Genomic DNA, 13,850 nt, shown 5'->3' with positions numbered 1-13,850 from the left:
TTTTTGGTCATTAGGAGCCACCATACTGGGCTTCCTAAGGCAGCCATTTTGTGTACTTGTAACTTCTGAGGGGATTCCTGTCAGGTTTGCAGGTTACACAGAGTGCGCCAAAACCTCCAAAGGGTCAGAGGTCAGAAGGACTCCAATGGGAGTCACTCTCATAGGGGACAATGGTGTCCACCATTTTAGGGTTGACAACCTCAGTGTGTAATGCCACCGGTTCCGTCAGGCGCCTTGTACATAGGTGCCAGGAACTTGGTGAGCAACTGAGCGTCAAGGAGCATCTAGCCCCATGGGACAACACACAAAAAGGTCCTGGTAGACAAATAAAAAGCGACAAATTTTAGGAGGCACGGGGGAACAAAATAAATCATGGTGTGAGGGGACTCTCAGAAGCAGACAGGTCTAACAACCATTGTCTGTGATTACTTTTTAATAAATCAGCCTTTTTTTTTTTTAAATGCCACACGTTTTCCTTAAAGGAAAATGAGATGCGTTTCAAAACCAAAAATGAAAAGGTTTCTTTTTTCTTAATTTTTTTTTAAGAGTAGGCAGTCATTCGTGAGACCACTGCCTGTTCTTAAAACATAATTGTTTCCCATTTTCAATGGGGAAGGAGTCCCTTCCGATTTGTGAATGAGTTACTACTAACTTTGATGTGGTGGTAAAATGCGAATATTTTGGGACCGTAATTTGGTTGCAAAACATTCATACATCCCATTCAGATTAGGTATTTGGAAGGGACACTCTAAACACGCCCCTTCCAAATACTATATCGCAGATTGCGATTCGCTAACCTGCTACCAAATCGCAATTTGTATTTTATATATATTTGAAACTCATTTTTGTGGTCAGAAACCGTCTGATTGTGCCTTTTCCGACTACAAAAATGCTTTGTACATGTGCACATAGTGCACAATGCATTTGAGGATTTGGACCCTGCATTTATTATATCCATATTAACAAACAAAAAAGCAGTGATGATAAAGACAACATAATTCCCTTCCAAGATGCAAGCCATGCTGAAGAATATCTGGGTAACACAGTTTTCTTCTCTGCTAGAAAGGATATAATCGCAAAGCCTTACTCTTGTACCAGCTAGGAAAAGCTAAACACAGCATATCCTCTCCATCTCTGCTCATCTTCTTAGCACTCCACTGCCTCATCATCAGGTCCTACCTTGGAAAATATGTATAACCAACATCTTCTAATCTTTACAAATATTAACTATCCTGTGTGGGGAAAGTGGGCCTTATTTGTAATCTTAATTAATCCTGGATACCTTTAAATTCATGAATATCCTTGCAACCTTCCAAAATAAACTAGAAGCATAGTTGTAAAGGAATAATTTCGATGTTTATTCTGGTTTTACCATCGCATTAACTGACTTGTGTACATTCTGGAACTGTGGAGCTTCTTGGAGACTTGGTGTATATGCTAATTTGCATAATTTCTTACTTTACTTTTCCGTTTCTTCTTAGGAATTACAGTGGATTTTCATGCCTGTAAGCTTTGAATTAGATTTAAAAACTGCTGCCGGTACCTAGGCATGTGTTCTCTGTCCTATCAGTTCAGAATTAAAATTTCTTTTAATTTAAATGTTTCATGACCCTAAAAGTTGCCAAAGATGTACCAATATTTATTAATTCAGCGGTTATATTCCTAAAGTAGAATCCTATTTTACACATACTTTGGGTTTCTGGTGGTGGTGGGGTCTTCCATGAGGGAGAGGATGTGCTGAATGTCGTCGGCGTATGAGATGATGATAAGTACGTGGGTGCGGACGATGTTGGCTAGCGGCATTATGTAGTTGATGAAGAGGGTGGAGCTGAGGGAGGAGCCGCGGATGATGCTTTTGGGTTCAGAGGTGATAGGTGGTAGACGGATCCTTTGTGTTGGTCCTGTGGGGACTGAGATCCACTTGAGGGAGTTGCCTCGGATGCCTATGTGGAGGAGTCTGGTGATGAAAGTGTAGTGGGAGACTCTTTGCCAACTTTGGACAGGTTGCATGCAGACCACACAAGGTTTGCTTAAATATGAGAAGGCTGTTGCTGTATTGTTCATCTGAATTCATGGACAAATGTTTCTGCTATCTGGTAACTATTTTGTTTTCATCTTCCAATAGGGTTTCCATTTCTCGGTTCTGAAAGCCTGTTTGAAGTGAATAAAAAATTTGAATCCTGCATAACGGATCATTGTAATGAAGACATGGGTAAGTGCATCAGCAATTCTTTTTACTTGTTGAATAGGTAGTAACAGTTGACAAGTGTCTCTTTCACAAGACAGGTAGTTTGTGTCCTATTGTTTGGCATGGAAAGTGGCAGAATTTTCCTATTGATTTGATGCTAAGCACATGTGATGGTTTAGACAAGACCCCAGTAATGTATAAATCTTATAATCCACAGCAACCGCTGTCTGGTACATCGAGCTGACATTTGGCTGATGTGTAGCAATCCTTTTCTGCCTCACTTGACTCTGAACCGTGGTGAAAACTGCCATTAAACAGTTTCAGACCTCCATGCTTTCATGAGCAAAGTAATACTTTCACTTCTGTTCGATCATGGTGATCTATCCATAAATCCTCTCTCCATATCTAGGGCTAATGGAGGTGTGGCAATAGGCCAGCTCGTCTGCCTTAAGCACAAATGCTATTGAGAAATGTATAGCGAGCTAAACACTGAGAATGTGCCTTTTCTGACGCCTGTGCTTGATGTCAATGCCCTAGCAGCAATGCATGCCTGCTGCACTCATCTTACACCTACTCATTTTGCAGACTGTCTTGCAGGATGGCTAGTAAAGCATGGGACGGGTGCAACCGACACCCTATGAGATGTTTAAAAGGGCTGCTACCGAGCAGAAGGGGAATCCCATATTGGTTGTCTGGACAGTGGGACACAATAATCTTAGTTTGGAATTTTACTGCAGAAATATGTAAGCAACATGCAAGAAGTTCCATACGGATGGATTATTCTCCTCTGAAGAATGGCAAAATCCAGACTAGAAAGTTTAGCGGGAAACGACGAGGGCACCGGAAATGCTGCTCTATGTAAAGGCAACGTGCAGATGTCCATGCTGGGCAAACATTCGGTCATCTAATTCGAATCTTTTATCTTTCAGCACCTGCGCCTTTTGTGTCTTTGAGCATTAAGGAAGAGGAAGAGAGGTGCCCTCCGATCCCGCAGAAGTTTGACCTAGCAGAACATGTGTCTAGTCCCACAGGTGCGTGTAACCCTTTGTGAAAGGAGCAGCCCACAGCGATGGCGCACATGATGGTGTTCAGAAAGAATAGTAGAATTTTGTAGAAACCACACAGTTTGTACTGTGCCATAACTGTTAAGATGTAACAACTTAAGTGTGAACTTGACTTTCTATTTCATCCATGTCTATCAGCAGGGAGAAACAGATCATTCTTGATTTGCACAATACAATGGTGTAAATACATTTATCTTTTCACATCTTCCACTCACTACTTCCTTTGTCAAACTATTTCCAAGCCACTTTACATGTATACAGCTTTATAGTTTTAGTGCTCATTACTTTACTATATTGGCCTACAATACATACCTTTCTTACATATTTGTGTCATTTTTCCAGTCTTTTCCTTTATAATGTGTGCATCATAATCTTTCATTTGCTTCTATATTGATTAAAAAAATCAGCAAAACGTCTCTTAACCAATGCCAATCATACTCTAAAGTGTATTGCTTCCCCAAAAGTAACATTCCAATCTGGAAATTTCTACTTAGAAATAATGCGTCAGATTAGAAATAATGCGCCAGATTACAATACAATACATTACCTCTTTGGAGCCAGAACTGTTGGCATTGCCAGTGCTTGTTGCTATTGGCATATTTTACATTTGTGGTAAGGTGCCACAAATGGCATAGGATTCCTCCCACATATGAGCTTCCGAGAGAATTCCCAACCTAGCATTTGAATCAAGCCCTGCAACATGAGTGTGTGCGGGCAGCGATGTAGTACTCCAGGCTAGGCCAGGATGTAAGATGTGACGTGATTTAACATTGTGTGTACCAGCTATAACCGTGCCAGTCAAGAGTTGGGCACGCCTGAGCAGTGCTAAAATCGCAAATGCAGGCTCTGCATTTGCTTACATTTCCAAAAGATACGTTGAGCTTAATTACTCTCTTATAAGTGAGAGGATGCTGCCAGGGTGTGTCTTTAAAACTCGAAGGTAGGGCGTGTAAACTGAACTGTCATTTGTCCTTGTATTTTATCTGAGCATTACCAGTTGATTTCTTACAAACCTACAAAATAAGGCAGAAAGATCTTTCCATACAATAGATGTTATGAGCTTTTTGTGGCTTTTGCACAACCACATCGATGCATAGTCTTATCAAAAACAAGTATTTCAAGATAGATTGTTGGATGAATTCAGAATTATTGTGCAAGAGCCAATAAGCACTTCAAGGTGCACCGCTTACACACTTTACCCACTGGAGGCGTACAGTGATAACGTCCCTTAGGTTGCATATGTAAGGCTGCAGTAGTCAACATGTTCACAAATAATATATATATATATATATATATATCTCCAAGATTGTTGGTTGCAGGTGGCTGCCACTTTCTGGGGAGGTGGTCCGTTAGCGAAAGCAACCACTTCCGTGCATTGATAACGAGTCCAAACTAAGAGATTCTCTGACTTCCGTGCGGCGAACAGAGTAAAACGGACACCAAAGGTAGGATGGCAAGTTTTATTCCTTGTTCACCTCCGCGTTTCGGGCAACACAGTGCCCTTGCTCACATGCGGAATGCAATCCGCCATTAACTTTTATTTAGAATACACACCTCCCAAGTGTCATGTGATGTTAAACATAGAAGAAGCACTTCGAACCATGATTCTTAAAGTATATTGTAATCTCGGAATCTATGCACATTTGGTTCTACGATGTTACCTTTGAAAGCATACCGTTATTTTGGCGAAACAAATGAGTGATTAAAAACAGATATAAATAAATACATAAATATAGAATATATAAATATACATGAATATATCTATAAATATATTTTTAGAAGCTTGGTACTAGGTACATATTTTTTATATATAGCTGCCATGGTCTATGTACATAATACTTTATATACCAAACTAGTGCAAAAAATCGCAATTAATTATACCATGTAACCAAATAACTTCAATCATGATATCTCTCTGTTAAAAATTCGCCTTGTTGTCATATCTCAGCTTAAATGCTGAATTGGACTTACTCGAACATATTCCTTTCTATGCTGTTGCATTCATTTACCCCATTTGATGGTGACAAGAGTCATGTTATGAATTATTTACAATAGCACCTTCGAATATTTCTTTCCTTTTTCTTTTTACATGATTATCAATTTCACTCATTACATGTTTTTCTATTTTATTTATTTTTAGATATTTTTTTACTCAGCTTAAGAATTTCTTTCCTTAAACCAAGTGTTTGATTATCTAGTGCCATCTGCCTAAAGTGCAACCATACTTTTAAAGTGCTAAGTGCTAAAAAGGTGCAATGTTTCAGAAAATAGTATATTGAAATAGAGGAAAAAAGTGCTTGTGTTGTAAAAGATTGTATAATCATAAAAACACCTGAGATTAAAAAATGTAATTTAAATTTGATTCGAGCTGCAGCAGCATATCATTTTTAGTTCTCATGTTGCCAAGAGGATCTACATAATCATATCCTTCTTCCATGGTGGAAATACATTCAATATATATTATAGGAAGTGTGCAAGTCCTCAGTGTTGTTGAGCCCATTTGGTATTTTGCTGTCCATTTCAAGGATTATTTGTGTTTCTAGTTGCCTTAACATTTTATCCATGTTCCCACCACTCCTAGGTTTGGGGATGGCATCTACCACATAATAACTTAGACATTTCAAGTCATTATTGTGTGTACTCTTAAAATGCCGGGCCACCGGGTATGCAGTATCGTTATTCACAATTGCTCTTAGATGTTGCAGTATTCTGACATGCACCTGCAGCTTGGTACTCCCAACGTATCTCAAGCCACAGGTGCATGTCAGAACATAAACTGCATACTCCGTTCTGCAATTGTAATTTCCCTTGATGGCAACCTCTTCAGAGTAGAATGGAGTCAATTAGTGTGTGGTGTTAACTCCAAACTTACATGCTCGACTAGATGAGCATTTAAAAAATCCCTGTTTGGGTTGAAGCCATGTACAGGTAGGACTAACTTCGGGACTATTTTTTACCAAATGTGACCGCATGGATAAAGACTTCCTGAATGTAATAACGGGTTGTATAGTGAGCCAAGTTCCTAGGACCCCATCCGTAAGTACAATGGGCCAGTTTGTACCAATTATAGACCTCAACTTCCTTTCCTGTTTGCTATAGGTTATAATGAGTCTGGGACCATCATCTACCTTTGCCGGTTTGACCATGCTTTCATTATTGGGTAACAGAGTGCTCCTAGGTCTTTCTTCTGCTTTACGTTCTGCCTCTTTTAGTATTTTTTCATTGTAGCCTCTTTTTCTGAGTCTATTAAGTGTTTAAAGGTATGGTCAAACCGGCAAAGCAAACAGGTAAGGAATTTGAGATATATATATATATATATATATAAATAAAATTCAGTTGAATGGACAGTATATATATATATATATATATATATATATATATATATATATACATATATATATATATATATATACATATACATATATATATATACATATACTGTCCATTCAACTGAATTTTATTTAGGCATACCGGCATTTCACCTCCAGATAATTGCGAATGCCTTAAGCGTTTCGGAGATGCCTATCTCCTTGTTCACAGGCTGAGCACGTACATGTTACCGGAAAAGGAAACTCACTCATTTTATTCAATTTCATGCCCTCCAGTGGGCCTCTAAGGTAAGTTCACTCTCAATGCAGGCTGGTACCTGTAGTTCCCTTTATGTCAATTCTTGCCCTCCAGTGGGTCGGTAACGTGCCGTAATTTTTCTCGATCTTTTCACCCCTCAGTGGGCCTCCAGAATGCTTGTGCCGGTTATTTTAAAAGGAACTGTTGCCCCGCAGTTAGAAGCAACGGACAGTCCTATGCCTCTGCGGTCTCCTTCTCTTTTTGGAGTGGTGCAATCTTACCGGCTCGGACCCGCCGGTAAAACATTTCATCAAGGTTTGCCTATGCTTGAAGACGCCACACTGCAACAGTCCATTCAACTGAATTTTATTTAGGCATACCGGCATTTCACCTCCAGATAATTGCGAATGCCTTGCACGTTGCGGAGATGCCTATCTCCTTGTTCACAGGCTGAGCACGTACATGTTACCGGAAAAGGAATCTCACTATATATATATACATATAGATACATATATCTATATATGTAGAGATTTTCATGAACAACATCAAAGGTGGACGTCGTAGTTAGAAAATAGTATTTAAAAAAAACCTTAGAAATTCACTAAAAAAGTCAGGTTACAGGGATTTTATAGTTAGGTTCAGATTCTACATGCACAAAACCTTAGAAATTCAGCAGTTATAGTTCTACTTATTTCAAAAAACTATAACTCGTGTCCTAATGTAACTATAACTCGCACCTCCACCATTTTCTCTTCAATAAGTTTACTGCAAAAGTTGCAGTGATACTATTATTTCATAGGAGATGTAATTTGTGATGTAATATGTGGGGTAATTAGCATTGCATGGTGAGGGCGCGATTTATAGTTACTTTACTGCGCAAGCTGTAGTTTTTCTAGATGAGTATAACTGTAAATGCTTAAAACAAATGAAATTCAGCTTGTAAAATTTGTACCTAACTATAACATCTCTGTAACCTTTAGGTTTTTAGTAAATTTCTGATGTTTTTTCAATTCTATATTCTAACTATAACGTCCCTGTAACCTCTGATTTTCTCGATACATTTCTAGGTTTTTTTTTCCTGTTCAGTAACGCAAGTACCCAACTTGCACTGTGTGCAGGCTTCAGCCGTGCAGGTAGGTGGGTCGGCTGCAGACCCTGTAGCCAACCCTCCATAGGCACCCAACCCTGTGCACAACATGCAGCCCCCCTCCCCGGGCCAACCCCATCTCCAGAGGCCTGGCCATCAAAAATTATAAGGGGGAGAGGGACATGTGGCACCTCTCCCCGGGCTGATTTCGGTCTCAGGGATCCCATCCCCCGGGACCTGGCCAATAAGTAAAGGGGAAGAGGTCATGCATCCCCCTCCTCCCAGGGCCAATTTTGTCCCCAGGGATCCCATCTCCCGGAGCCAGGCCATCAAAAATAAGGAGGGGAATATGTGTCCCCTTTTCCCAGGGGCAAATTGGCCCTGAGGATCCCATATCCGGGGCCCAGCCTATCATTAAAAGGGGTGGGGGATGCATGCCAACACGTGGCAGGAAGTTGGATTCACATATTGTAATTAAATATTACTTTACGTTAAAAATACCTTGAAATTCACTGAAAAAAACAAAGGTTAAAGTAACGTTACAGTTGGGTGAATTTTCCAGTGTTAATAACTTTTTAAAGTAAAACCCACAGAAATATACCAGTTATACTTAGCTGAGCTAACTATAACTAGCACCCCTGCCATGCACTGCTTATGACCTCATATATGACATCACTCGTGACATGTTCTATGAAATCATCCAAGCTTTTTTTGTACACGCTGCTCTTTAAATGGGTATACCATTAGAGCTATATAGTAAGTGCAATATAGTTCAGAATAATATGAAGCAAAATTACTATCATACATAAGATTCCGTAGGTGAAGTAAGCATGTGTTTTGTGCAACATTGACCCTATACCATACACTTCCTCGGTAGCCGAATTCATGTTGAATATCGGCCACAGATAAAAGGTTATCCTGTACTGCATGCTTTGTTCAGTCTCTGAACAACTGTTCAGGGTAAACCAAGTTCCTCCAGATACTTAAGCTCGGTTACATAACTAATTTCCGACTACGGACAGTGTTTACCTGTATCAAACCCCTCACAGTCACTACATTGGGAAATTAAGTTGGTATTAATAGAAAAGTGGGTACTATAAACACTATGCGAAAATGTGCCAGGACAAGTGGGTGTATTCATAATGAGTTGAAAACATCCTTTTAGTATAGACATCTGGTGTTTTTTAGCAAAATAAAAGATCAAAGGTGATTCTTAATGTGACACAATCACAAGAGAGTTGTAAAGCACGGGCAACATGTGTTTTGCCCCTTACTGGCTTGCAAGCCTGGGGCTTTTTCAAGGCGTGTTCCCGTGGTTATTCACCACTGCGAGTATTAAGCAGTTTGAGATGGTGTATTCAAGTAGTCGGTGTTTATTGTAACGTCGTATCGGAACAATTCTAAAAAGGCTCCAGAAAATATCAAGAGGAGCGTGGTTGCTGTTGGTTGGCACGGGCCAATAAGGGCAAAACACGTGTTTATAACATATTCAATACAGCTACACAATTTGATGTATTAGGAGCACATGCGTTTTGTAAACACACCCATTAGTTGGACACAGGCTGTACAAAATTAGGTAGAAAAGCAATATGGTAGTTACCCGCCACTCTGTAAACTATAAAATAAACGGACACACTCATTGGATTATGACATCAGTGATGTCATACATGATGTCATAGAACGTGTTATGAGTGATGTATGTGAGATCATAAGCAGTGCATGGCGGGGGCGCAAGTTATAGTTAGCTCTACTAACTAGAACTGGTGAATTCCAGTGTGTTTTTTAAGTTCAAAACTTTAATATTGTTACTGACATATTCACCTAATTATAGAGTCACTTTAACCTTTGTTTTTTTCAGTGAATTTCAAAGTTATTTAAAAGTTAAAATAGATCTTTTTATCCCACCTAACTATAACGTTACTTTAACCATTGTTTTTTTCTGCGTGTGTGTGTGTATATATATATATATCTCCCCAGAGGCGGTTCCCACTGAATAGTTATAGTTAGGACAAGGTTTTCCATAGGCAATAGATTTTTTGGTTTGCTAATAACTTTGGCGCAGGTTTGACGGATCTTCTCAAAACTTTCCCAAAAATGTCTCATCCACCTCAGCTTCTCCCTGGAAAGTTTTGGGGGAATCCATCAAACGGGGGACAAGAAAAAGGGTACACAACACTACACTAGTCTGACTGTACTCTGTTGGTTCAGCGCCTGGATGCCTGTTAGGTGATAGAGCGCTCTAGAAGTGTTATAAATAAATAAATATTGAACCACAATACCACAAAATCAGTGGAAAGGAATTTCACCAAATTTGGCACAAAGCTAGATCTTGGTTCAGAAAGTGTACTTTGTGTTGTTTGGTGTAAATCCATGCAGAAGATCCACAGATCTGACAGATCTAAAGATAAGATCTGATTGGCTCCTTCCACATCAACAAATTTATTTATTATTTATTTATTTAAAACATTTGTATAGCGCATCTGTCACCTGGCAGGTATCCTGGCGCTGGGAAAAGTTACGCCTAAGGTGGACAATGATGGGAACTGAGAACGGTATGTTAGAGAAGTAGTTAAGGGAAAAGCCAGGTTTTAATCCGCTTTCTGAATGGAAGGAGTTGCGATGTTTGGCGGATGTCGGCAGGTAAACTGTTCCAAAGTTTTGCGGCTGCCACTCTGAAGGATCTTCCACCTGTCCTGACCTTGTTGAATCTTGGAACAGTGACCAGGCAGGCTGAGGCTGAGCGAAGAGTTCTGGTAGGGATGTACCAGGTGAACATGGTTTGCAGGGATCTAGGCCCGACTCCGTGTAGAGCTTTAAAAACAAGACAGAGTGCTTTGAAAGCTACTCGCTGCTTCAGTGGGAGCCAGTGCACCTCGGCTAAAGCTGCTGTGGCCGAGGATCTCCTGGTCCAGCCAAGGGCTAGTTTGGCGGCGGCCGTCTGGACTCTTTGGAGTCGGTCTAACAGTACAGCTGGGGACTCGAGCAGCAATGCGTTGCAATAGTCAAGGCGACTAAGAATGGTACACCTGACTATTAACACTCGGGCCTGTGCGGGAAGAAGTGGCATGATCTTGCGTAAAGAACGCAGTAAGGCCGAGCAGGTGGACACTGTTTTCGCGACCTGCGTTTCCATGCTAAGCTTGTTGTCCATCATGACACCTAGGTTACGGACAGTGGTGACCGGCTGAGGTTTTTCCGGGGCTTCCGGAGGCCAAAATTCGGTAGGGAACAGGCGAGGAATCCGGCTTCCAGCGCAAAACAGGACCTCTGTTTTGGAGGAGTTAAATTGCAGGGAATTTTTATGCAGCCAACCAGCTGTATCTCTCAGGCAGTCGTGAAACGATTCTAGAGGGATCGATTCTTCCCCCTCCCAGGAGAGGATAAGCTGGGTGTCATCTGCATAGTTAATAGCTTTTAGCCTATGAGATTTAATTAATGTGACAAGAGGTTTAAGGTAAACGTTAAAAAGGATAGGACTGATGGACGAGCCTTGGGGCACCCCGTAGGGCACTGGGGAGAAGGAGGATTGGAAAGGGGGGAGGGATACAGCCTGCTTCCTATCTCGCAGGTAGGACTGGAACCAAAGCAGGGCGGTGCCATAAACCCCTGCCTCCCTCAGTCTCTGTAGCACGATCACGTGATTGACCGTATCGAATGCGGCAGACAGGTCCAGCAAGATCAAAGCTACTGCGTGGCCCCTGTCTGCACGCATACGAAGTTCTTCCATGGCCGTGAGGACAGCTGTTTCGGTGCCATGGGCTGGACGAAAACCAAATTGGATGTCGTCCAGAATGTGATTCTGCTCCAGATGTTTCGAGAGACAAGAGCTTACCCAGCGCTTGGCAACTTTCGCCGGGAAAGGTAGGAGAGAAATAGGCCGATAGTTTGATAAACACTCAGGATTCAGTGAGGGTTTCTTCAACAACGGGGTGATAAGTACTTGCTTCCAAGGAGACGGGACAAATCCGCAGCGCAGGGATTGGTTACAGATCCTGCAGAGGGTGCAGAAGAGTTCTGTTCCACAAGCTTTCCAGGTTTTTGGGGGCAGAGGGTCGAGGGGGGAACCCGAAGTGATCCCGTGTGCCAGTCTATCGACATCCGCTTCCAAGATAGGGGTAAATACCCGCAAACATTCCCTAGGTGGGTGCCCTGGGCTCACCAGATCAAGGTCAATAATAGTGGCCCCGGGGCCGTTGAGACTATCTAATGAGGGGGAAGTGTTCAGGTTGTGGATAATGGTCTCAATTTTATCCTTGAAAAACAGTGCGAGATTATCGCAGAGTGTTTGTGTAGGAGGGATTGTTTTTTTGGCACAGTCAGGGTGGACGAGGTTGTTAAGAATCTGGAAGATGCTTTTGGAGCTATTAGCGGCATTAACTATAGTGGAGCAGAAGTAGGTAGATTTACTTTTAACAATTGCCGATTTTATTCCAGGAGTTTATTTTTCCAAAGTGATTTATTTGTGTCGGAGTAGCCATGCCTCCATTTCCTCTCAGCCTGTTTACAGGCTAATTTGAGGACTTTCAAAGAGTCGTTAAACCAGGGGGCTGATGCTCTGCCCTTAGGTTTACTTCTTTTTAAGGGAACCAGGGAGTCGGTAGTTGAGGAAATCCTCGTACAAAAGGCCTTGTAATTGTCCTCAACCGGATTAGCGGGGGAAAAGCTATCTTCCACGCCAAACACGGTACCGGTAGAGCTCAGTTTTTCCAGAAGTTTCCAGTCTCTGTACATAAATTCTGAGGAGGTGCTGTGTGCCGGCATTCTAGCCTCTATACAGGTAATATGAAATTTGAGAAGGGCATGATCAGTCCAGCCCATAGGCAGGATGTCGTTCAGGTGTACTAACTGAGGGGTAGAAAAGATGAGGTCGAGTCGATGACCTGCTATATGAGTGGGTTCCTCGACCAGTTGAAAGAGTCCCACGCTTTCGCAAGAGAGCAAAAGATTATGCAGTCCAGTATCCAGACTACCGTTCGGCCAGAGGTTGAAGTCACCTAAGATGATTAATTTGTTGTGGGAAGTTGCCATGTTTGTGAAGGTGGTGAGTAGCGATTGTTGTTGTTGGGAAGTAAAGGTCCCAGGAGGGCGGTAACAGATAATTACCGTAAAAATGGCTCCAGTGTAACAATTTATGGAGAGGCCGAGGAGCTCGGTCCCAGCGACCGGATCCAAGTCTATGCTGTTGATGAGCCAAGAGGCTCTGTAAATAATACCTACTCCACCACCGCGACCTTTGGGTCTAGGAAGGTGCAAGATTTTAAAGTCCTGAGGACAGGCCCAGTCTAGTTCAATGTCACAGTCGGCGTGAGTCCACGTCTCGGTTAGAAAGAGAACGTCTAAGTGATGGGTGTCAATAAGTAGTTGAATTTCGTTAGCGTGCTTTGGCAGTGATCTGACGTTAAGAAGACCTCCCAGGAGCAGACCCCTACTGGCGAAGTCATGCAATGGAAAGGCGGTGTCAGTAAAAGTAAGCTGACCTTCGTGCGCATACTCTCTGAGATTGAGCAAGGTCTCACGAGTATAAAGCGGGGGCCTCGTGGGGATCTGAGCGGAGTGGTCCGCGCTAGTCGCGTCCTTGTCGCGGACGAGCGCAGACGAGCTTGCCTTAAGCGGCCTTCGGCGCGCCATCGTCGCCCCCGCTGCTCTCGTCCGCTGCGCTTCCGGCCAAGACTCATGATTTATGGTAGAGGCTCTAGGCGTTGGAGGGGGGGCGTGGCCAACCGAGGTGGGCGTGTCTCGTGGCTCCCTCGAGCAGGAAATGGCGGCAGAAGCGAGCGTTTTCGGCCGGAACAGCATTCAATCTGCTGCTCGGCGACAATATAGGTAGGTGCCAGGGGTCGGTGCAAGGGTTTTTAAAAACACAGTATCACAGTATTTTAAAAATGAAGAATTACAAATTCACAGCTCCCGGCTGTCCGCCTCAGGAGGTATTTAGTCTAGCAAA

At 42.2% G+C, this 13,850-nt stretch overlaps 2 protein-coding genes across 3 annotated transcripts in view; one reads left to right on the top strand and one right to left on the bottom strand.

The window, feature by feature from the left end:
* Window positions 1–13,850, bottom strand: part of LOC146859258 (uncharacterized) — a 400,212-nt gene that overhangs the window by 205,941 nt on the left and 180,421 nt on the right. The window contains exon 20 of the mRNA XM_085647151.1: window positions 11,454–12,283. Within this exon, the coding sequence (XP_085503277.1) occupies window positions 11,454–12,283 (830 nt within the window). The remainder of the gene's footprint in view (window positions 1–11,453; window positions 12,284–13,850) is intronic.
* The window catches only part of LOC146859259 (uncharacterized), a 145,555-nt gene that overhangs the window by 121,100 nt on the left and 10,605 nt on the right, over window positions 1–13,850 (top strand). For both annotated transcript variants that reach the window (XM_085649949.1, XM_085649950.1), the window contains 2 exons: window positions 2,126–2,212; window positions 3,118–3,219. In XM_085649949.1, coding sequence (XP_085506075.1) covers window positions 2,126–2,212; window positions 3,118–3,219 — 189 coding nt within the window. The remainder of the gene's footprint in view (window positions 1–2,125; window positions 2,213–3,117; window positions 3,220–13,850) is intronic.

The sequence above is a fragment of the Triturus cristatus genome, chromosome 3_2 (assembly GCF_964204655.1).
Source record: "Triturus cristatus chromosome 3_2, aTriCri1.1, whole genome shotgun sequence".
Classification (NCBI taxonomy): Eukaryota; Metazoa; Chordata; class Amphibia; order Caudata; family Salamandridae; genus Triturus; species Triturus cristatus.
This window is presented reverse-complemented; position numbering and strand designations above follow the sequence as displayed.